We start from the raw sequence: 24,777 nt of genomic DNA, 5'->3' as shown, positions 1-24,777 counted from the left end.
ATCCGAGCTGTGTTGCAACTGTGTGGAACTCCCAGCTTAACACTTCTTTCTCAGTTCAGCTCTATCAATAAATGAACTGAAACACCAACTTTCAATTTTAACACAGGTAATTTCCTTATGTGATACTGTCTACCCCTCCAGGTTATTAAATCCAAATGGATGTTAAAAATTCAAAATCTACTTTTCCTTACAGATGTTGCTTGTTTATGTGCTGCTTTTAACTCAGCGGGGGACAGGGGAACCAGCCTGATTTCTGTATGCTAACAATGTAGTCTAAACACCATAAAACTAACATGCTTTTCACACTACATAGAAATATTTTATGTGGTTATAAAAACAACAACAACAGAACTTCAAACTTTGAGTTAGGTAAACCAGATCCCTTTAAGATAGGAGTATGGGATAAGTGCTCACTTACTTCTCTTTACCTAGAGGAATTGATCTGAAACAGGGAAGTGACAATCATTTCTCCAACCTCAGTGGTCACTCTGACCAGTTCCTTCAACACCTCTATGAGTCTTATGTAAGAGATGATGATTAAAGAGATGCATAAACTCTCATAGGGTCAGTTAAAAGCTGACATTTAACAAATTCCCATCTATTCTCATTCTTTCAAAAGAAACTGGGAAACATGACCCAAACTACATGCTCACCTGTTTTAGTAAATTGCAGGAAAGTGTGAAGATATCAAATAATGATGAATCGCGAAAAGAAGAGGCTATTTTTCTGTGCTTGGTTAAAGGATGGGTGGTGTCTGCCTGTGCAGAAAAAGAAGAAACCAATGCAAAGAACTGCAAAAAAAGAATTTTTCATGTAGACTTCAAATAAGCTAGAAGGATTTCCAGTAAGAGTAACATAAACATAAAATACATTTTTAACATTTAAATTATTGTGAAACCATATCTAGTGAAAGGATGTAGGATAGTAAACTGCTAATAGCCAGGGTATCCTTTCTCTCTAGCTTACAGAAGGAAAACAAAAGGATAGATAATCTCTGCTGCAAATTCTTATTTTCCTTTGTATTCAGGGAGGTAAAACTTAAATTGTTGGCAGACATTATTGATAATTACTTTCATGTTGTACTGTGGGTTAATGGGCCAGGCGTGGTGACTCACCTCTGTAATTCTAGAACTTTGGGAGGTTGAGGCAGGAGGATCACTTGAGCCCAGGAGCAGACACAGTGAGACCCCCCCCCCCCCACCACCTCTAAAAATTTAAAAAAAAAAAAAGTGGGTGTGGTGGTTCATGCCTGTAAGTCCCAGCTCCTCAGGAGGGCCTTCAGTCCAGGCATTCATGGCTGCACTGTACTCCAGCCTGGGCAGCAGAGTGAGATCCTGTCTCTTAAACACTCACAGACAGAGTAACGAGGCTTTGATTTTGGTAAGCAAAACTCAAAACAAAAACAAAAATAAAAACAAAACCTCAACGTGAAGTTACTGCAGAATTTCCAGATGACAACAGCCCACAATATTTGCCTCCTTTTCTAACCTATTTCAACATATTGTCTATACCGCAGAAGTGAAAACTTAATTTAAGTGGTTGTATTGGTCTCTTATTTCGCTGTTCTTGTGTTTTCAGCTAAATTATAAATGTTTTTGTGGCTAAGAACTAAACCTTTTACTTCTTTAGTATGCTCCTAGTCCTAACACACAGTAGGTACTCAACATGTGGAATAAAATAACTTCAAAGTTGTCAAGAGTATTTTCAGTCTAACCACGTACTGAAAGCTTAAATCTCTTCTGTTTACTGATCAATTCATCCAAGAGGAGACTCATTTTGTTTTTGCCACATTAAAGTGTAACGCAGCCAAGATTACTGACAAACAAGTCTTCCTAATTTTATCTCTAGGTTCTAAGTAAGAATAGTGGCAGAAATATACTTTCTTTTTTGAATCTGACAATCACAAAACAATGGAAAATTCAAATGATTTAGAGGCTCAAAATATTCTCCAATTTTTGCTTCTGTCATTGTGTTATCATGTGTCTTACATAATAAAGGTCTTGCTAAATTATATATCATATAATCTGTTATACTGATCATAATACAGAGAATGACTACACACTAAATGGTACACACAATTTCATCATTTTCTTAGAAAAGTAAAATCTTGAAAAGTTTTTTATTACACATATATCAAGATGTATGTACTCTGTGGGGCCAAGCTTCAAAGGGGAAAACATTAAGTCCACAATCTCTATCCTTAGTTAATGCATCTGCTCTTCTGCTGCAAAGGTAAGAGTGGTTAAACAGCACATTAGTTGTTAAGAACACAGGCTCTAGGATAAGACTATTTGGGTTTGAATCACATTCGTTGCTTGTGAAACCTTAGGCAAATGATTTCATCTTTATGTGCCTCAGTTTCCTGATCCAGAAAATGGGATAAACACAGTACCTACCTCATATGACTGTTTCGAGAATAAAATTAGTTACTATAAAGTGCTTAGAATGGTGGTAACAGTGATCACTCAAAAGTGTAAGCTGTTATTATTTTGGTAATTACTGATCACAATGGGGACTGCATGTGGCAAGAGAACACAATATGGACTCCCAATTTTCACAGGCTAATCTAAGCTAACACATTTGAAATAGGACCAACTCACAGTTAAGATTTCTCAGGGTTAATAAAAATGTCTGCAGAATTATGAGCAATAGCAACAGTAATGCTAATATCATTAATATGCTTCCAACTTAAGGGTGAGATGTTATAACTAATATTGATACGGGCCTGTTCTATAATCACAAATTTTTAGCTGGATAAAAAAGTAAATGACTAAAATATAGCCAGGGCAAAAGAAAGCCACTGGTGTTTCCTCTGTAGTATTCTGTGACATCAATGACCATTTAAAACTTTCAAGGTATACAGGAGCAGAAGGGGCACACAAAAGGTCGACCTTTACGGTCCCTTTTTTGAAGTCATTCTCTTTCATGGGCAAAGCAGTAGTATTTCGCCCTTTTTTTCTTTGAGATGGAGTTTCACTCTTGTTGCCCAAGCTGGAGTGCAATAGCACGATCTTGGCTCACTGCAACCTTCACCTCCCGGGTTCAAGCGATTCTCCTGCCTCAGCCTCCCAAGTGGCTGCGACTACAGGTACATGCCACCACGCCCGACTAATTTTTTGTATTTTTAGTAGAAACGGGGTTTCAACATGTTAGCTAGGCTGGTCTGGATCTCCTGACCTCAGGTGATCCGCCTGCCTTGGCCTCCCAAAGTGCTGGGATCGCTTTTATCTCTAAAATGAAAATTAGTACCAATTAAAAAAAAAAAAAAAAAGCTAAAATGGAAAAGGGGAAAATAACCTGGAGACAGAAGGGGAACAGGACAAAAAGTGAGTTGCACTTACAGAGGAAAACCCAATGGAACTATTTTGTTTCAAAAGGGCATTAATCACTTACCGCAAAAGCACACAACTGCCAAAAAAGATCATCCCACACACAGCAGAAAACACCAATACTAAGAAAAAATATGGCACTTACTTCAATGAGGAAGGCTGTAGCACTTACTTGATTAATTTCATTGGTTAGCTGAGATAAAATTGTGACACCAATGATGCAGTATTCAACACTATCCTGGTTAAAAAAAAGCATAAGGTAGAAAGAGCTGTCATGGGTGCTCGGTTTTGGCATTTGGCATGCACTCATACTTTTGAATGATGGCCTCCTGTGTCATTAGTAAAACTGCCTAGACAAGGCAGCAAGGAATCATAGTTTAAAACTGTTTTTTTGCTGGACATAAAACCTAACTGTCACCACAAAGGAACACTGAGAAATCTGACTTCATCAAAATTTAAAACTTTTACATTAAAAAAGTTCCCATAAACATTATAGCACATACATTTTAAAAAGGTAAATTGCAAAACACATCACTAAAGTAAATGACAAGTAAGCAACACATTTTACAAAGAGACTGTATACAACAATAAGCAAAAGGTAAAGAATGTGAGGAAATGTGCTTAAGATATAAATAGAAGTTCACAGAAAAACAAACATAAGCAATAAATACAAGCATATGAAAATTTGTCTCACTCATAACCCAAACAATAAGATACCAATTTTTTTAACCTATTAAATGGGAAAAAGTAAAAAGTTTAGCCTCCAGGGCTGAGGTAAGCAGGTCCTCTTATCAACTGTTGGTGGAAGTAGATACAGTCATGAGTCACTTAATGATGGCGATACATTCTACGAAATGTGTTATTAGAGAATTTCACTGTTGTGCTAACATCATAGAGTGTACTTACAAAAACCTACGTGGTACAGTCTACTACACACCTAGGCTATATGGTACAGGCTATTGTTCCTAGGCACCAACTTGTATACCACATGACTACACTGTGGGCAACTATAACAATGGTAAGTGTTTGTGTACCTAAACATAGCAAAGATAAAGTAAAAATACAGCATAAAAGATTTTTTTCAAAAAAGCTACACCTGTCTAGGCGCTTACCATGAATGAAGCTTACAGGATTGAAAGTTGTTCTGGGTGAGTCAGTGAGTGAGTGGTGAGTGGATGTGAAGGCCGAGAACATTGCTGTACACCACTACAGACTTTATAAATATGTACACTTAGGCTACACTAAATTTACTTAAAAAATAAATTGTGCTATGACATTAAGACAGTTCAACATCACTAGGCTCCATTATAATTTTATGGGACTGCTGTTGTGTATGTGGTCTACTGTTGACCAAAACATCATTATGAAGTGCATGCTGTATAACTTTTTTGAAGATAACTTGGAAATATCTTTCCTAGGCTAGGAATTGACCCTACAAACACACTTATTCAAAATAAATCTACCAGGCTATTCACTGAAGTATTAATTTAACACTCAAAAAACAAACAAACAAAAAAAAAACAGAAAAAAAAACAAGAAATGCCCATCTATAAAATATTAACTAATTAATTAAATTATCATATTTTCGCTTGGGACCATATATAGGGATTTGAAAGACTGAGACAAGGTTTTTGCCAACATGCAAACACTACCAAGACACACTAAGGGTAAAAAACATGCAGAAGAGAATATATCAAATAATTCTATTTTGTGTCATGTTTAAAAAGTAGATAAGCACGTAAGCGTGTGTGTGTGTTTATATATATGTATATGCTGGCTCTGTCATTCCCATTACATCAAATATATACACTGTACCTGTAAAAACCTTGTGACATCTGTGATTGCATTTCTGAAGACATAGTCATCCTTCTGACAGTCAAACCAGCCCAGTTTTGTGATTCTGGCATATAACTGAATAAGTGCTTGTGTCACGAAAGTAGCCAACTTTGGCCGAGTGGCAAGGTAGTTGAGCACATAGTTCCCTATTAAAAAAAAACAACAAACAAAACCAATCCACATAATAGAAGCTCTGCCAGAAAAGCGTGTATATCTTTAGACATGCTAAATGGCCAAGAAATTATAAACTTAGACTATTTAACCCAAACTGTCTTAATTCTTTATGCTACTGTTCCAAATTTAAGATTAGTAGGTGTTCTAATTCAGAATTTTATTTTGTCACGTGAAGAATTTGCAGTATAGCCACCATGACTCTACTCCTAGGTAGCTAAAGAATGTGGTCTACACAGAATTCAAAATCGTTAATAATGTTTTTCTTAGTTATTAGTGACAGTAAAGAAAAGATGAATGAAAGAAATCTTCTGATGACAAAAGGGAGGACTTAGGCTTTATTCAGAAGTAATTGCGCTGGGCCCTTCACTTTCACAAGCCCCAAATTCTGGAAACAAGCTGGATTCTAGACATTTTTGTACGGTTAGCAATCTCAGCACATCACTGAACAAAGACGTACATTTGACTATTACTAGCGCATCACTAAACAAACTATTTTCTTCAAGACAGAACAGAAAATTTTCCACTTACGAATATCTATTCGCTGTTCCAATGGTAGGGGGTTGTTTGTGCGTGATACAAGCTTGGTAAGGCATGTAGCTGCCAGTAACTGGGAGTAAGAGGACTGTGAAAAGAGAGGGAAAAAGGACTTAAAATTGTTTTGAGCAAGCCAGCCACAAGGTTTTTAACTTGGAGATCTGTGCTCAGACTCAAGAAAAGGCAATCAGTTTTGGCAGATTTGATCCTCTGGATTTTAGAGGGTCTACTGCTCTGAGGAAAAATGAACCACACAGCATAAGTTTATTTAGCTGACTTCAACAATGAACAATGGGAAACATAAAGTAGCAGTATGATCAAACTGAATCTAATACTGATATCTGCTTCACTCTGAGGGACAGACACTAGAGGGCATCTTTTCAGAAAGAGAGAGATTAGAAAAAAAAAATCTCTCCCCTTATTTAAACCAAGAAATCTACCCTCAGTATCTGTTACAATGACATTTCAAACAGTTTCACCTCAAAATATTTCTATGGCATGATATTAGAGAAAAAAGAAAAGAATTATTAGAGGAAACCACCATACTATGCTGTATAATTAATCTCCAAATTGTATCTTTCCATCAGTGCAGCTACCAATCAGCTATTGTGCTGGGAAATGTATATGATAGTTTAAAAGTAAACTTAAGGTTATTTGTGAGAAATAAAAATTATGCCTTAAGCAATGGAATAGCTTCATCACATTCTCAAATGTGGCTTTAACAAGTATTAACCTTATGGAGACTCAAAGCATTCCATTTGATCAAAATGCCTAAAAAGGAGCCATGGAAGAATTCCTCCATGTGGCTATATTATACACAATGCCATAAAACAGGAACAGGCTCAGAACCATTAAAGTATTTTAATCAAGGGTCAAGGACAATTTTCTATGACACAGAAAGTCCTTAAGATGGTAGTCCTTCAGACTATCCATTTATGTTAGTATTACATAATACCACCAGGTATAAGATTAGTGGTGAGAGAGACTGTACTGTCGCTCCAGCAGGAGTTAGCTGGCAGAGCTAGCTGGGCATCTCCCACAGGACAAATACAAGCGCATCAATCCAAACACCAACTGATTTAAGAGAAATATATAAAACACTATGTGCATAAAACTCAGAACAGACCACCACACAATCTCTGACCATGACTTTGTATCATTCAGACACTTGGGGAAAAAGTTATATCCCTCAGCTACTAAGGGATAATTTCAACCAATTATAATTTGTTCTATTTATTGTATAAACAATATTATAATACTTATAAAAAGTCAAAAATAAAGTCAACTAGAATTCTATCCTTTCAACCAATTAACTTTCATTTTTTCACATTTCATTCCAGTCTTATGGAAACTTTTGGAAAGCAAATTTTGATTAACTAATTCTTTAGGGATTGTTCAGAATACCACATGGCATTATCATTTCTTTTTTCACACACACAAGAATGATGGTTAATATATGTGCCTTTTCTTGGTGTCTTCTCTTTCATCTGTGAAAGAGCGTAATATAGGTAAGCACGACTGGGAAGCTGTTTGAGGATTAGGGAAAATATGAGGACTGCACTGTACGTTGCCACTTTATTTAAAGAAGGCCAGTGCTTGCTGCTGAAGTCTAGCTGGGATCTGCCTCTCATGATGCCCTTTCATGGGACCCTGGGGGGATCTTGCCCTTCCCAACACTTCCATCTTGCCAAAGATAGTGATTTTATCAAATTATATCTCATTAGGAACATTATTTTGATCACTGCAATGACATTTTTAAGCTGGAGGAGGTTCTAATTCCATTTAAAATCCTACAATCTCCTGTAATTTCATTGTCAAGGTCACTGTTCCTGGACTTGCAAGGCAATAAACAGCAGCTGTGGCAGAGAGGACACAAAACACAGAGAAGACTGAGGATCTTGTACTAGGACTTCGGATTAAAAATGTCATTTATTGGCTGGGTGCAGAGGCTCACGTCTGTAATCCCAGCACTTTGGGAGGCCAAGGCGGGTGGATCACCTGAGGTCAGGAGTTCGAGACCAGCCTGACCAACATGGAGAAAGCCCGTCCCTACTAAAAAAAAAATACAAAATTAGCCAGGCTTGGTGGTGCATGCCTGTGATCCCAGCCACTCGGGAGGCTGAGGCAGGAGAATCACTTGAATCCAGGAGGTGGAGGTTGCAGTGAGCCGAGATTGCGCCATTGCACTCCAGCCTGGGCAACAAGAGTTTTTTTGAAACTCCATCTCAAAAAAAAAAAGAAAAACATAATAAATAAAAAGGTCATTTATCTACAGTCCTATCTTATTCTGGAAAGGATAGGATATGGCACTTAAATGTAAAAGCAGAAAACAAGTTCTGGAAATTTAGGATGAAAAATTACAGAACAGAAATGCATGTTCAAAGAGATTTTCTTGATGAGGCTGTATGGCCGTTTTGCCAACCTGGTAGGTATGGTACTTTTGAAAAGTGAAAATAAGTCAGGGACAGCTAGAAAAATCAGGAAACAGAAGCTATCCCAAGCCATCCCTACACAGACAACCAGAATAAAGTTTCCTAAGTGCCCGTTATCCTTTAGGATTTTCAGATCTTACGCACACTTCCTCTTTCGAGGAGTAGCTGGCACTTGCTCAGGCAATCGGGGCTGTTGGTAAATTCAACCAAGGCTTTCTCTGCCTGGAGTCGAGTGGTTGTGTCTGTGGTTTCATACAGCTGTTTGCACAGATTCTCTAGTTGGGCCAGGCTCTGGAAAAGATCAGTCAGGAAAGAAATCAGTTCAGCCTACTACAAATGCAAGCAACTGTGCTTAAAACTAATGAACAAAGATAAATAATAATCAGTAAAAAAAGAATTGCTTCTGAACTCTGAGGAGGACCTGGGTAACATTCACCTAATAACCATTTATAGGTCTCTTTATCTGATGCTATAGAAGACAAAATGATAAAATGCTTAAAATACCTATATACTTTTTCATCATTCCCTTGAAGATCAATCATACATGATACACTTTTCCCCTTACAAATACCCAGCCTCCTAAGCTTTCCTAAAAGGCTTTCAAATAAAAATTCAGAATTTACTTATTCTGCTATTAATGTAAAAAGTATGAAACACCAGAGGCACGGCTACTAAAATTAAGCACATAAACATGACATAAGTGCCACATACATTTTCATATAGCTTTAAATATTCCTTTGAATAGTAGTTATTAGCTTACAATACTGTATATGTGTAAAGATGGTCACCTGTATGAGAAAACCTCTAGAGAAAGCTTCAGGATGTATTTACGCACCTTCCTCCCTGGATCCCTCATGTCTAAAGTTCAGCAGACTCTCTTCTGTTGCACTTTAAACTCTTACTTCGGTTCCAAATTTAAAATGAAAGGATCAAAATAAATTCAACCCTAGCATATGCTCACTCAGAGATAAGACAAGGGAAACACCCACAAGCAAACTCTTCTCTCCAAATCTTGAACCAGTTCCAGGGAGGCAGGAAGGGGTATGGGTGTGTGCTTTGGTCAAAAACCCACAGGGATGCATATATACTTGCACTTAATGTGGCATTTAAAGGCAAAGAGGAAAGTAACTAGTTAAGACTATACTTAAATATCACCTTTCACTGACTGAAGTGGAGAGTAAACATCTGTTAGCCTTTAAAGGAATGGTTTGGACTTTAAGAAAAAACTGGAGCCTATTTTCACCAGCAGCAAGGATAGTCTGAGAGATCCTACTATTAGAAAGGACAATTCTGACAAGAACAAAAATAATAATAATTAAACCAACCTGTGTAAATTGCCTAAAATACATTACACAGCCAGTCTGCCCAAGGCTTTTCATTATCACTTTATTTCATTACACTGTGTCTTTATAAATCACAGCTTTTCCACTAAGCAGGAAAGCCCTTAGGGCATGATTCATATTTTACTCAACCTGGTTAATAAATTTCCAACACTAACTGAAAGGAAACAAGAACGATGAATACTGACACCCTAAGAACGATGAATACTGACACCCTAAGATCATCAGTCTCACTTCAGAGAGCCCCCAAAAGAACAAACACAACAACCTTGCCCTTAAAACAAAACAAACCATCTTTCGAATAATCTTGGGACTCTGATTAGGCTTATATTTAACCTGTTTCTGATTTCCAGGGGTCCCACTTAATATCTTCTTCAATTCAAGAGCACAGAGAAAATTGCAATTGCAAAGTCAGATCTCAAGCAATAAAGTTCTACAAGTAGGACCTGAGTTTATTCACATGGCTTATGAACACATGTAGAAGATAAGGCTAATTACGTACATTCCATAAAATACATGCAAATGCCATTTTTATGCTTGCCAGTACTGCTCAAGACCTTATTGAAAAAAATTATTTAGGAAAACAGGTAACAAGAAAGACATCAAGAGAAAGACACTGTAACTAAAACGCAAGCTGCTATAAAACCTGGCATCAGGTATCCGGGAGTAGCAGCAGCCTCAGAATCTCCGCAGCCATCACACACTGAGCTTTCCAACATCCTGAACAGACACTCCCTAAACAGTCCTGATGCTTACGGTATAATGGCTCTCCTTAAAGTCTGATCAATCAGTTCCCATGGTTCCCCCATGCAACTCTTGTTTATGTTTATTACAACAAAGTTGTTCACATGACAATGGCTAAGCATCTGTCACAGGTAATTCCTTACTGCTAAAAACCTACATGCAGATTATGGTGGGCTTTTTGTTGTTGTTTTGTTTTGATTTGCTTTAATTTAGCAGACAAAACATACTGCAGGGTAAGTCTGGTAATGCATTCTCAGCTCAGGAAACAAGACTGTTTAAAAAACAAAAACGCAATTTGACCATTTACACAGTTTGAAGAACGACAGCTCCATTTTTTTTTGTTCCCAGAAGAACAAATGGGAAACAATTTTGTTTTCCCAAACAATTAGTGGAAACATCTGAAAAACAGGGTCATTTTCTTTGGGTTGCCCACACTACCAATGAAGGAGAGAGGAATGAGACATTAACATTTATGGTTTTTTAGTTACCAGCGTTTCCCAAACAAAACTAATGGTTAGGTTCTTTTGAATCACCTTCTTTTTGGCCTAGCATAAAATAATTTATCCTACAATTATTTGATTAGCTATTAAAACTAGCACTTCACACTAAGGGTGGCCAAAAACACACCACGGCACTCTCCTTGGCATGATAACATCTATGTCAAATGTTTTCCTATTCGCCAGTTCTTATTAAGGATATCTATTCTGTGATGCCACTTTGGTCAGAGAAAATCCTCCAGAGAAGAATGTCTATTTTTTGTTCCTGAAAAATTGCCTATAATCCACGGAGAAAATTCTGCCTGGTCTCGCTGAAACAGAAAAGCACATTTGGTAAAATGCTTTATAAAAGTGAAAGGTGATCTTCAGCTAGCAAAATACTGCTTTTTAGCATAAGAAACTCAAGAGGATTAATTCCCAAACCTAGAATCAGACAGATTTCACCAACAACAATCACGATGAAGGTATTAAAATAATGCATCTTCTTTAATATCTAGCAACACCAGTATTTTAGTCTATTCAACTTGGATAGAGGATATGCAGCTAAGTTATTCTTATTTCAACATAAGGCGAGATTTGTTGAGATTACAGACCTTAGAATATAATAATTTGTCTGGCAAGTTGCCTCTAAATTAGAGGAAAATAAAGATTTTGTTTGTACATTAGATGTTATATTACTCCACAAAGCAGAATACCTCAGATTTTACTTTATTTGTATAGAATTGCTCTTTAAATAGCCCAGTGGTTATACTTTTTTTTTTTTGAGATGGAGTCTCACTCTGTCATCCAGAGACTGGAGTGCAGTGGTGCAATCTTGGCTCACTGCAACCTCTGCCTCCCAGGTTCAAGCCATTCTCCTGCCTCAGCCTCCCGAGTAGCTGGGACTACAGGCGCGTGCCACCACGCCTGGCTAATTTTTTATATTTTTAGTAGAGATGGGGTTTCACCATATTGGTCAGGCTGGTCTTGAACTCCTGCCCTCATGATCTGCCCGGCATAGCCTCCCAAAGTGCTGGGATTATAGGCGGGAGCCACCGTGCCCGGTCTATATTTTAAAATTAGCCTCACTGCTTAAAAAAAATCCACATGGAGAGTTCCAATCAGAGACGGGATTCTTGCTTTTAGGAAGGAGTTAATGACACTCCCAATAATACTGAGTACTGAACTATACACAAGCATAATCCTTGGGTGACCAGTCAGATCTGCAGGTGTTCTGAAGAGCACATTCTTAACCTGACTGCCACCCGGCCATCAGAGATGAGCAGAAGCTGCCATCATGTTACAAAATATAGGCTCAATCCAGAGAAGTTCTAGCAAACTTAGAGTAGATTTACCAATTCTGTAGCTGAATTATCATAATTCTAATGCCACAAATATAAAAAGAATGGTCAAAAACCCAAGCTACTTTCACCCTTTTCACAAACCCTTTTAATTTACATCCCCCTTAGTTGCAATTTTTCTGTGTACTGGGAAACACTGTATTGAGTAAATTAAAATATTTATACTGGACCGTGCCAGAAAATGAATCATTTTAAGGACCTAGAAGGTTAACTGACATATAAATTACATTTTTATCTATTTAACAAGGCATTCTTTTAGTAATTGAGTATCCAATTATCATAGATAATAAAAGAAACTTTAAAAATTTAGTAACAACAATTATTGTTAGATTAGAAGACAAATGGCAAAACAGTATGTTGAGTTTATCACCATTTGTGATACATGTTAGTAAATTTATAGAAGAAAACCTGGATGAACACAAACCAAACTTAATCGTCTCTGGGAGGTGAGAATATTCAATTTCTGTAACCTTGGAAATTTTGACCACAACCACGTATTCCTCTGTAAGCAGAAAAAAAATCCTAACAACTGTAAAGATAAGCATTTTTTAAAAGGGCAATTTAAGCTACATTCTTTTCCTAAATTAACTCTTCACATTAGTAACATTTTACTAATTAACAGCTGATTCTGTTACCAATCAGAATTCATATAACAATTCATAAAACCAAACAGACAAAAAGCTATTCCCAAAGCTAAAAAACAAAAAACTGCATTTGCATTTATTGCTAATTTTATTTTCTTTTTTCTTACCAATGCTGGTAGCCTCAGTGGCCTGAAAAGCACATTCAAGGGTTCTTCTTGTTTATAAATTTATACGAAAGGCAATTGTGGTGGCCAAAGTCGTCTTGGTTTACAGATGTATCAGTAGACCTCTCAAAAGTTACTTACTACAGTGGAGTTCACAGGGCAAACTAGCTTGCTCTTTGAATGTTTATAAATGCACACTATTTATTTTTTAAACTCACTTTATGGAAAAAGTTTACCAAGTCAGTGCCAAATACTTGTTTACGTACTTTACAAGAGAATAAGCCAAGCAGCCAATAAACAAATGAAAAGGTGTGCAACCTCAATAATCATCAGGGAATGTAAATTCAAACCACGATAAGATAGCCATTAGAATGACTAAAATGAGGCAGGGCGTGGTGGCTCACGCCTGTAATCCCAGCACTTCGGGAGGCTGAGGCAGGCAGATCACATGACCTCAGGAGTTTGAGGCCAGCATGGCCAACGTGATGAAACCCCGTCTCTACTAAAAGTACAAAACTTAGCTGAATGTGGTGGCATGTGCCTGTAGTCCCAGCTACTCGCGGTGGAGGCTGCAGTGAGCCAAGATCCTGCCACTGATCCTACCACTGCACTCCAGCCTGGGCGACAGAGTGAGACTCTGTCTCAGAGAAACAAAACGAAATGAAAAAAATGACTAAAATGAAAAAGCCAACATCAAGTGTTAGTTAGCATGTGGAACAACTAGAACTCGTATGTTGCTAATTTAGTCTGAATTGATTCAAATACATTGGAAAACTGGGAGTGTAAAGGTACACATATGGAGGCTGTGCACAGTGGCTCACACCTATAATCCCAGCACTTCAGGAGGCTGAGATGGGAGGACTGCTCGATCCCAGGAGTTCGGGACCAGCCTGGGCAATACAGGGAGACTCTGTCTCTACAAATAATAATAACAAAAAAATTAGCTGGGCATGGCAGTGTGCCCCTGTCATCCCAAGTATTCAAGAGGCCGAGGCAGGAGGATTGCCCAAGTCTGGAAGGCCAAGACTGCAGTGAGCTGTGATAATGCCACTGTACTCCAGCTTGGGTGACACAGTAAGACTCTGTCTCAAACAACAACAACAACAACAAAAAACACCCTACAACCCAGCTATTCCGCTCCTAGATATACACTCAATAGAGATGCATACTAAGCTCACTCATGGCAGCACTAAACGTTAACAGTTCCCAAATAGAAAGCCAAATGCCCATCAGTAGCAGTATGGATGTTTCATTTCTTAATTTGTGTGCTGGTTACCCAGGCATGTGCAGTTTGTGAAAATTCACTGAGTTTGTGTATTTCTAATTTGCATATTTTAATTATCTGTACATTTATAATTCATGTATTTTTGTATATGGATGGATGAATGCCATAGTTCTGCCCAAATTTTCTAGTTACTTATTGTCATAGATTACTTTTTAATACTAATGGAAAAGAAGTTTTCATCAACAACCTACAGCTGCACTTCAGATTCAGAATGCTTTAGTTTTACAACACTAAATGCTGTTATAACCATGACTCTCATTCATTTCTCAGGAAGAACTAAGGTAAGACTAAGACAGTGAGTAACACTTTTGGTTGCAGATGCTGTGTATGTCTACTACAGTAAAACAAGATAAAATACATATTTTCAGCAAGTGATAATACTATGCCAGAGCCTGGCGTGCATGAGATAAGGATGGCAAGTCTGCTACCACATGAGACTGCAAAATTCTACATTTACTTCAAAATACTAATCAATTCTAACTTGTAATAAACACAGATGATCTTTGTGTTATGGGTAATATGTGGCCAAAACACATGTAAACAAATTATTTCATGAAATAAATAGCCAGAATGCACCTAGTCACTTAAAGGTTTATTGACTTATAAGTTTAACCCAAAAGCATTCACTTAAGTTGTCACTAGAAACTAGCTTGGATTCCTTCTCATTGCCACTAATGGTGCAGAGGAATGAAAGCTGCAGGGCAAGGTGAATCCGCTAAAGAAGAGGTTTCAATCTGGTGCCCTGAAACAGGCCCACAGTCATTTTTGGTTTTTGTCTTGAACTGTGGTTTTAAAGTGACACAGTTGGCAGTATTTCACACTATCTGGTTTTCCAGCTTCCTATGAAAAATGAGAAGCTCTGAAAGCACTGGGTCTGCAAAGGGTCACAGAGGGAGTGCTTTCCTGGGCAGGTTCTCTTTAGTTCCCCATGGCTCCTCTGTAGACAGCTGTTTTCTCCTCTTGATCTCCGGCAATTTTGTCTCCTATCAGTGGTTCATTCCTGGATGTCAAATTTAAAAAGCAGCACGCATGATAGGACAACAGATTTGGGCTTACCTTTGGGTACTACTGCTTCACCAAATTTGGTTAAAACACAAGGAACTACATAAAACTTAGGCAAAGAAGAGTTCGGTTGATACTGGATCGTTAGATACTGGTCTTAATGTGTGACTGTGGGTGAGTTAACTTTCAGGAACTTCAGTTTCTCTATAGATAAAGTAAATGCATTTTATTATATGACTTTTAAAAGACACTTCCAGTTCTAAAATTCTTCGACTGTAATATACTATCCTTCATATTTTAATTATATTAGTGAATCAGAATTCCAAGTAAACAAATACCAAAGTTAAAATGATCATGAAAATGATGATTAGGACTTTTTTTTTTTTTTTAAAGTGAGAATGATATTTTAAAAAATAAATTGGGTAACACTCACATCCTTGTGATTGTAGCATAGGATCTTTACCCACAAACAACTTCAGTGACCTAGCAACAGGAACAAGGTTTCTTTTGGAGCTGATTCAATACAGAGTAATGGGTAAGATTTTACGCGCCAGACAAATCCCTACTCCTCCGTCTACTGTAGGAGCATGATTAAGTTACTCAAATCATTCAAACATTTTCTCTTTCTTTTACATAGAAATAACACCCACTGTACAAGGTTGTAAAAATCAATGAAGTAATGTGTGTGCACTGCTAATTATTACTGGCTATTACCGATTATACTGGCTATCAAAACCTCTGGAGAAGAGCAGCTTTTTTATTGCTTGCATAAATGCACACAAAATCTGCACTGTTTCTTCTAAGGGGATTATAAACACCCTTTCCCTGTAGGGCCAGGGGCATCAGGGATAAAATATATAATTGATCCCTGTTATTCGGAGATTCTGTTTTGTGAATTCACCTACTCACTAAAATGTATTTGTAATCATCAAATCGATATTCGCTCAGGGTGCTTCCGCAGTCATTCATGCACATGGACAGAGTGATCAACAATTTGAGTTACCTGACTTACACATTCCCAGCTGAGGCTGAACACTGCCATGCTTTGCCTTCTCTTTTTTTTTTCTGAGACAGAGTCTTGCTCTGTCACCCAGGCTGGAATGCAGTGGCGTGAACTCGGCTCACTGCAACCTCCACCTCCAGGGTTCAAGTGACTCTGCTGCCTCAGTCTCCCAAGGAGCTGGGATTTCAGGTGTGTGCCACCATGTTCGGCTGGTTTTTGTATTTTCAGTAGAGATGGGGTTTTCCCCATGTTGGCCAGGCTGGTCTCCAACTCCTGACCTCAGGTCATCTGCCCGCCTCAGCCTCCCAAAGCACTGGGATTATAGGCATGTGCGACCATGCCCGGCCTTGCTTTGTCTTCTTGTTTCAGCTTTCACAATGTAAACAACTGTAAGGTCCTTTTCGGGGTCTTTTTTTTCACTGCTTGTTTCTTGCAGTTTTGTGCTTTTTATTGCTAATTCCACTGCTTAAAATGGCCCACAGAGTGCTAAGTGCTGTCTACATCTAGCTCCTAAGTGCAAGAAGGCTGTGATGTAACTTATGGTGAAATTGTGTGTGTTAAATAAATTTCATTCAGTTATGAGTTACTGTGCTTTTGGCTATTAGTTTAATGTTAATAAATCAACAATATGTGTTAAAGTATCTTTAAACAAAAACACAAATGAAACATGGTTACATATTGCTTGTTTGATGCAAATGTGGCGACCAGGAGCTGGCCTGGATCTAATCCTATACTTCCCCTAGGAGCAATGGGTCAGTATTTGCTAACTGTGTTCTCGGTGACTTTTATAGAACATGACAACAAGGAATGAGGATCAGTTCTATTTCTGGCATCACTGGGTGGGATTCAGCACATACTTCCCCACAGAAACTTAATTATATTTATTGCCACTTTTTAAAGCTATTTGTTCAAATAGAAGTATTTGTTAGCCTATGTAATTTCCAAATTAATGTCCGTACAACTGTCTCAAATGTTTGCTTAAATCGCCAATTGTATTAATTACACAGGAATTATGACTTTAGTGAGCACAGTGCATGCACTGGTATGGAAATGGAAAGTACAAGGGTGTCTGGCACAGAGTAAGAGCTTCCTAAGAATGTCTTAACATTGGGTAAGTCTAACTCTCAAAGCTTTCAAAGGAGCTTCGTATTAAAATGGCAGATTGATCACATATCTAATTTTACTCCCTCCCAAAACCCAACTAACACAACACTAATGGTATTAAAAACAAAACAAAACCCCTAAACCCTCACGATCCCACAAAGATAGATAGGGAAGACAGGAACGGGACAATAGCAACATAATTTTGGAATATAGAAAAATCAATGGTAACTGACTTAAATGACCTAAGAAAGCCAAATCCCTAGCCAGCAGTGAGAAAAGCTGAAAACAAATCTCATTTACACTACATGCTCAGATGTTAAGGTGAAGTGGGGTGGCCCAAAGAAGGAGAAACCGGGTGAAAGTATCTTTGAGAAGTTAAGATTCCCAGATAGTCCTCCTCACTGTATGCCTCTCAGTAACTGTCCCTCTCTTCGGACTGGGAGACACCAAGCCAGTCAAAAGCACATCTGAAGCTATGGGCACCCTGTAACAAATAGGTTGATGAAGTGGGAGTGCCGCTGAGTCTTCCCTCACTGGGTTCCACCGAGAAATTTCAGTGTGCAGACATACTCTTTAGGAAGGAGTTTGGAAGATTTTCCCCTGAGAATCTCATTAGTTACAAAGCAAAAAGGTGCAGATACACTAATATGCAGGTTACCCCACAAATGGCACACCCGATTACTCTCCTGTGATACCTCAGCAGACACGCCTCGCCACGTTTTCAGAGCTTCCAGTCAACTCTGTATTATCTTAATCTTCATCATGAGCAAATAATCAAGTATTATCAGAAATCTGAAGAAAGTCTTCAACATAGAAGATGGAGAGCTAAACAAGCACACAAAAAGCAATCTGAAACAAGTAAAAACTATAAAGGGAGAAGGAAACTTGACCAAAAAATGAAAGATGAAAACATATAATTAAGCCCAATATTGCAAGTGTGGAATAACAGGATATGCTTTAAAAAAAAAAAAAAGATGACATTCAAAGAACATAAAAAGAGATGTTAGAAAATAAACATACAATGACAGAGACAAAATATTCTATTGAAAGGTGGGAAAATAAAGTTAAAATCTCACAGACAACAGAGCAAAATGACCAAGATGGAAAGAGCAAAGTTTAAAAAAATCAGAGACCCAGTTCCACAGGCCTAACATCCAATTAACAGGAGTTACAGAAAGAGAGAACAGAGAATGGTGAAGGAAAGGAAGTTATGAACAAAATAATTTGAGATAACTTCCTAGAACTGAGAAACATCAGTTGCCAGAATGAAGTGTCCACCTAATGCCAGCATAATACATGAAAGTCAATCCACACCCAAGGCACACCACTAGGAAACCTCAGAAATCTGATGACAGAGAGAAGATTCTATAAGCTGCTTTTAGCAGAGACAGAAACTTAGAAAACAAAACAAGATCAGGAATCAGATGGCTCTGGACATCACAAAAGGAACACTGGACACAAGAAGCCAACACAACAATTCCTATGAAATCCTCTAGAGAAAGAGCTCCAGCATAGGCGGCTATACTCAGTCAAGGAAGGAATCATGTGTGATTAGAACAAAGCTATCTTTGAGGGTGTAAGATCACAAAAATCTATCCTCCATGCTCCCCTTTTTGAAGAGCTACTAAGGAATATACTTCACGCCAAAGTAAAGTGTAGTTCCATAAAAAGGTAAGCACGGGGGCCGGGCGCGGTGGCTCACGCCTGTAATCCCAGCACTTTGGGAGGCTGAGGCAGGTGGGTCATGAGGTCAAGAGATCAAGACCATCCTGGCCAACATGGTGAAATACCATCTCCACTAAAAATACAAAATTAGTCAGGCGTGGTGGTGGGCACCTGTAGTCCCAGCTACTCTGGGGGCTGAGGCAGGAGAATCACATAAACCCAGGAAGCGGAGGTTGCAGTGAGCCGAGATCACGCCACTGCACTCCAGCCTGGAGACAGAGCGAGACTCCGTCTCAAAAATAAATAAATAAATAAATAAATAAATAAATAAATAAATAAATAAATAAGGTAAGACTACAGGCCATGAGTTATACGGCCATGCTGATCCTATGAAACCCAACAGAGAAGAGGGATGTCAAGGAAACCCTTGGAACGACGGCGAAGGGCACAGGACAACAACTGTGAGTTGGCCATTAAGAGCAACCAGGTCTTATTCAAGCAGTGTGGCTTTAGGGACAAGTCATGTTCACAGAATCATCACCAAGATCCCTGCCACCACTGCCTGCTTTAACCTGAGGACAGAATACCTGGATGAGAATTCTCATTTAAGATTTCACCTTAATCCATGTTGAAGTTTAGTGCACAGAAAAGCCCTCGATTGACAAAGTAAACACTGTACTTTAAATTTGGAAAGTTTTTCTACAAAGGTGCACCACCATTTTTAACTAATGTTCCAAAGACAAAAGACAGTTTGAATTCTGATGAGGAGAAAAAACCAATATACTTGGCTTTTGCCACCTTCACTCCTTCTTTATAAAAAGGTTTTTAATGTCTTTTATGGAACTTGATTCTGCATGGACAATATTAAAAGACCAAAACAATGTACTCCACTATGAAAATGGCTGAGTAGGCCGGGCGTGGTGGCTCAAGCCTGTAATCCCAGCACTTTGGGAGGCCGAGACGGGCGGATCACGAGGTCAGGAGATCGAGACCATCCTGGCTAACACGGTGAAACCCCGTCTCTACTAAAAAATACAAAAAACTAGCCGGGCGAGGTGGCGGGCGCCTGTAGTCCCAGCTACTCAGGAGGCTGAGGCAGGAGAATGGCGTAAACCCGGGAGGCGGAGCTTGCAGTGAGCTGAGATCCGGCCACTGCACTCCAGCCTGGGCGACAGAGCGAGACTCCGTCTCAAAAAAAAAAAGAAAATGGCTGAGTATGAAAGATTATACAGGCCAGGCAGATTACTTGAAGAAAGGATGCCAATATCCAGCTATTTGAGAACCCAAATTTGCAATGTGAAACAACCATGTATGTAAATAAAACTTTTCTGCTATATTACCATTTCCCTAAAAACTGCATTTTTATAAGCAGGTCTATACTGGGAGAACAATCCTGTAATAGCTCAGTACTCCTAAGAATGTTAACCAACATCTCAAATAACTTAAACTGATGTGATCGATTTAATGTCTTATCAACTTTTTCCTTACAAATAGTGTTTACCATATAGCAAGCAAGGTCAAACAACTGACTTCTGAAGTTCAGAAAATGATAACCTACTGGCTAGATATTAAAGGAGTCAAAATATGAGAAAGAGTTGTATAAACTCACTTCATTAAGTTCTGGTTTCCAAGAGCTATTTGTTTTTGAGTTCTTATGTAAGCTATACTGCAGAGGGACACATTTATTATTTATTTATTTGCCTATCTATCTATCTATCTATCTATCTATCTATCTATCTATCTATATTTTTTTGAGACGGAGTCTCGCTGTTGCCCAGGCTGGAGTGCAGTGGCAAGATCTCAGCTCACTGCAACCTCCACCTCTCGGGTTCAAGCGATTCTCCTGCCTTAGCCTCCCGAGTAGCTGGGATTATAGATGTGTGCCACCACACCTGGCTAATTTTTGTATTTTTAGTAGAGATGGGGTTTCACCATGTTAGTCAGGGTGGTCACAAACTCCTGACCTTGTGATCCGCCTGTCTCGGCCTCCCAAAATGCTGGGATTACAGGTGTAAGTCACTGCACGCAGCCCACATTTATTATTTTAAGTTTATGTTTTTACTATCAATTTGATACAACATTCAAAACGGATTATTGGGTGTATTTTGTACAGAATCCTATTAAAACCTCCATTTAAACACTGCATTATATACAATAAGAGCAAAGGAAGCGATCAAAAACACACAATCACCAATTCTCTGAGGCCATCAATCACTAAGCCCTATCATCATGTTTTACAATGACTAGATAAAAAGGATTTTAGATTCAAGCAATTATAGTCAGGTTTATTATTAGGTTAGCCAAATACATAAAATGACCCAGAGAATATCTTCCTCAGTGCCCCTTTTCTTTCTATAATGTTACTAGTTCTTAAAATATTCAGGATTGACAGAAATTGCATTTACAAACAGAATCTAATTTGCTAAGAAAATGAAAAGACTAGTTACGACATGGGAGAAAACATTCGCAAAAATCTGATATAGGACTGATATCCAAAATATACAAAGAACTCTTAAAACTCAACAATAAGAAACCCAATTAAAAAATAGTCAAAAGATCTGACCAGACACCTTGCCAAAGATATACAGATGGCAAATAAGCATATGAAAAGATGGTTAACATCATGTATCATCAAGAAACTGCAAATTAAAGTAACAGTGAGATACTACTACATACCTATTAGAATGGCTAAAACCCAAAACATTTATAACACCAGATGCTGGCAAAGATGTGGAACAACAGGAACTGTTGGTGAGAATGCAAAATGGTACAGCCACTTTACAAGACAGTTTGGCAGTTTCTCACAAAACTAAACATACTCTTACCATATGATCCAGCAATTGCGCTCCTTGGTATTTACCCAAATGACTTGAAAACTTATGTCTACACAAAACCTGTAAACAAATGTTTATAACAGTTTTATTCATAATTACCAAAACTTGGCTACAAAAAGACACAGAGGAATTTAAATGCATATTGCTAAGTTTAAGATGCCAATATGAAAGGCTACACTATTGGATGATTCCGACTACTATATGACATTCTGGAAAAGGCAAAACAATAGAGACAGCAGAAAGAACAGCGGTTGCCAGGAGTTTGCAGCGGGGAGAAATGATGGTGACAGAGGCAGGGAGGGAAGAATGAAGAAGCAGAGCACAGGGGATGTCTAAGGCAGTGAAACTGTTCTTTTTGATACTATGATTGTAGATACATGTCATTGTCTCTTTGTCAAAACCCACAGAGCACAACACTTAGAGTGCCCTTCAGTTGTTAATAATATATCATTATTGGCTCATCAACTGTTAATATACCATACCAATGCAAGATGTTCGGGGTAACAGGGTATGTGAGAACTCTGTTCTTCCTGCTCAATTTTTCTATAAACCTAAAACTGTTCTAAAAAATAAAGTCTAGTAAAAACATCTAATTTGCCAGTTTAAGACGTCCTATTCTTCCTTCCAGAGTTTTATCTTAATACTGGCTGGTTTACTAATGAATATTTAATACTAAAACATGACATTTTATATCCTAGCTTTCACACCTAACTCCCACTCCCTACCACCTGACACGGAAACAGAATGGTTACAATTCTCTAGCTGAAAACACAGGTGTTATAACACTGACATTCACTGTCAAAGCCAATGTAACCGAGCGTGGCTCTCTGCCATTCTAAACTAGAATCCATACTGTACCTATCTGGTATAAAATATTTTTCTGCTAGAGGATCTATATAGAAAGTCCTTCAATTAGTTAGATTTATAAAGTCATTTCTAAGTAATGCTCATATTAAATAATCTACTGTTACTTTTCTAAATTATTGCCTGCCACCTATCCAAACATATGTCTCTACAGTTAGGTCAGCAAAGTATACTTTAGTTTGCTGTATGGGTCTTCTATTTTATATAGCGTCTCTGGTGTTCTACCCTCCTTTCAAAATTCTGAATATAATTCTGACATATTTCAACAGTTGAAAATATTTTCTTTGTAAGTTCCTGCAGCTCAATCAAGCATTTGCTTCCATTAAAAAAAAAAAAAATGGCCAGGCGCGGTGGCTCAAGCCTGTAATCCCAGCACTTTGGGAGGCCGAGACGGGTGGATCACGAGGTCAGGAGATCGAGACCATCCTGGCTAACACGGTGAAACCCCGTCTCTACTAAAAAAAATACAAAAAACTAGCCGGGCGAGGTGGCAGGCGCCTGTAGTCCCAGCTACTCAGGAGGCTGAGGCAGGAGAATGGCGTAAACCCGGGAGGCGGAGCTTGCAGTGAGCTGCAATCCGGCCACTGCACTCCAGCCTGGGCGACAGAGCCAGACTCCGTCTCAAAAAAAAAAAAAAAAATACAATACTCATTCACCTGAAGAACAGGGTTGATAGTAAATTGTAGCAGATTTGTTGTTACACAGTAGATATGTTACTGTGTAACAAAAAAGTCAGTGTGCAGCATACCAATACATTTATTTTTGAATATTCCTAATAGTTTTCATTTAAGAACTTGTTGCAGGAAATGACTATAGGTATTTTACCATCCCTCACATCCTAAAGTGGCATATTTTTTGGGCCAAAGTTTCACAAAGGAAGAAGGCAGGCCATCCTATGAAAGGAGAGAAGTAACACCTGCTGAACAGGTTATTAACGCCAAGGAGACATTTTTCCACAATGTGGGGATGATACTGGATTTTTACTGAAATTTGCTGAGACTGGGCTGGTTATCATCAATCCCTCCTATTTTGATTAATTGCTGTGTCTCCATCACTTCTAGGGATTCACACTGTAGAGACAGCATCAGGATCGACAGTCATAAGACTCATAATTAATATGACTTTAATGTAAATTCCAATACCATACATACTCTTCAGAAAGAATTTTCCAAAATACTGGGTTGAGAACATGAGGTTCTGAGAAAGCTCAGCAATAGCTGGAGACAATAACAAAACAGTTGACAACACACTTACATGGCTATTGGTTCTTCTAAGCGTGACCAGATGCTGACAAGCTGCACTAATATTCAACAAAACGGGCAGAAAAGCAGACTACTGAACATGCAAATCAGAAAAGGCCTTTAACTGGTGGTTTTATGCGCAGCTCTGCCCTAGACTATGTGACTCTGAAGTCCCCTAATTCTTGAATGTTTCTATTTCATTACATGGGAAACAGGATCCATACAACAACAAATATCTGAGTACTTTTGTACCAAGCACAATTCTAAATGGTTGATTAAACATATTATAATAAATTATAGGGTATGTTAGCAGGTGATAAATACTATGAAAAAAACAGACAAGAGTAAGGATGATTAAGAGTATATGTGGGTATATAGAAGTGCAGGTTGCAGTATTCAAAAGGGTAATTAAGGTAGGCCTCGCAGGTTTAAAAAAAAAAAAAAAGAAAAGGAGGTACTTAACCAAAGAGGTGAGCACATCTACCTATGTCACCTAACAAGGATTCTCTCTGGATAATGCCCACCAAGTCCTCAAAAGGGAAAGTCTGTCAGTTTGCTGAGTACCAACTATGTGCTGATCCCTATGCTAGGTACTTACTTACTTACTTTACTTATTTATTTATTTTACTCGCTCTGTTGCCCAGGCTGGAGTACAGTGGTATGATCTCGGCTCACCCCAGCCTCTGCTTCCTGGGTAGCTGGGATTACAGGCATGCACTACCACACCCAGCTAATTTTTTTTTTTCCTATTTTTTGTAGTCGAGGTTTTGTTATGTTGGCCAGGCTGGTCTCAAACTCCTGGCCT

General features: G+C 38.3%; 1 protein-coding gene across 4 annotated transcripts in view; it reads right to left on the bottom strand.

Moving 5' to 3' along the window:
• XPO7 (exportin 7) overlaps positions 1 to 24,777 on the bottom strand; it is an 88,387-nt gene that overhangs the window by 31,586 nt on the left and 32,024 nt on the right. Inside the window, exons 1-6 of one of the 4 annotated variants that reach the window (XM_007961823.3) lie at positions 9,141 to 9,193; positions 8,450 to 8,596; positions 5,868 to 5,961; positions 5,145 to 5,311; positions 3,475 to 3,567; positions 654 to 758 (exon numbers count right to left, since the gene is read on the bottom strand). In XM_007961823.3, coding sequence (XP_007960014.1) covers positions 654 to 758; positions 3,475 to 3,567; positions 5,145 to 5,311; positions 5,868 to 5,961; positions 8,450 to 8,596; positions 9,141 to 9,161 — 627 coding nt within the window. In that variant the 5' untranslated portion in view covers positions 9,162 to 9,193. Of the gene's footprint in view, positions 1 to 653; positions 759 to 3,474; positions 3,568 to 5,144; positions 5,312 to 5,867; positions 5,962 to 8,449; positions 8,597 to 9,140; positions 9,194 to 24,777 lie in introns of those variants that run through there. The other 3 variants (XM_007961824.3, XM_037983731.2, XM_007961825.3) reach the window with 3 other exon arrangements.

This window comes from Chlorocebus sabaeus, chromosome 8, assembly GCF_047675955.1.
Source record: "Chlorocebus sabaeus isolate Y175 chromosome 8, mChlSab1.0.hap1, whole genome shotgun sequence".
Taxonomy (NCBI): domain Eukaryota; kingdom Metazoa; phylum Chordata; class Mammalia; order Primates; family Cercopithecidae; genus Chlorocebus; species Chlorocebus sabaeus.
This window is presented reverse-complemented; position numbering and strand designations above follow the sequence as displayed.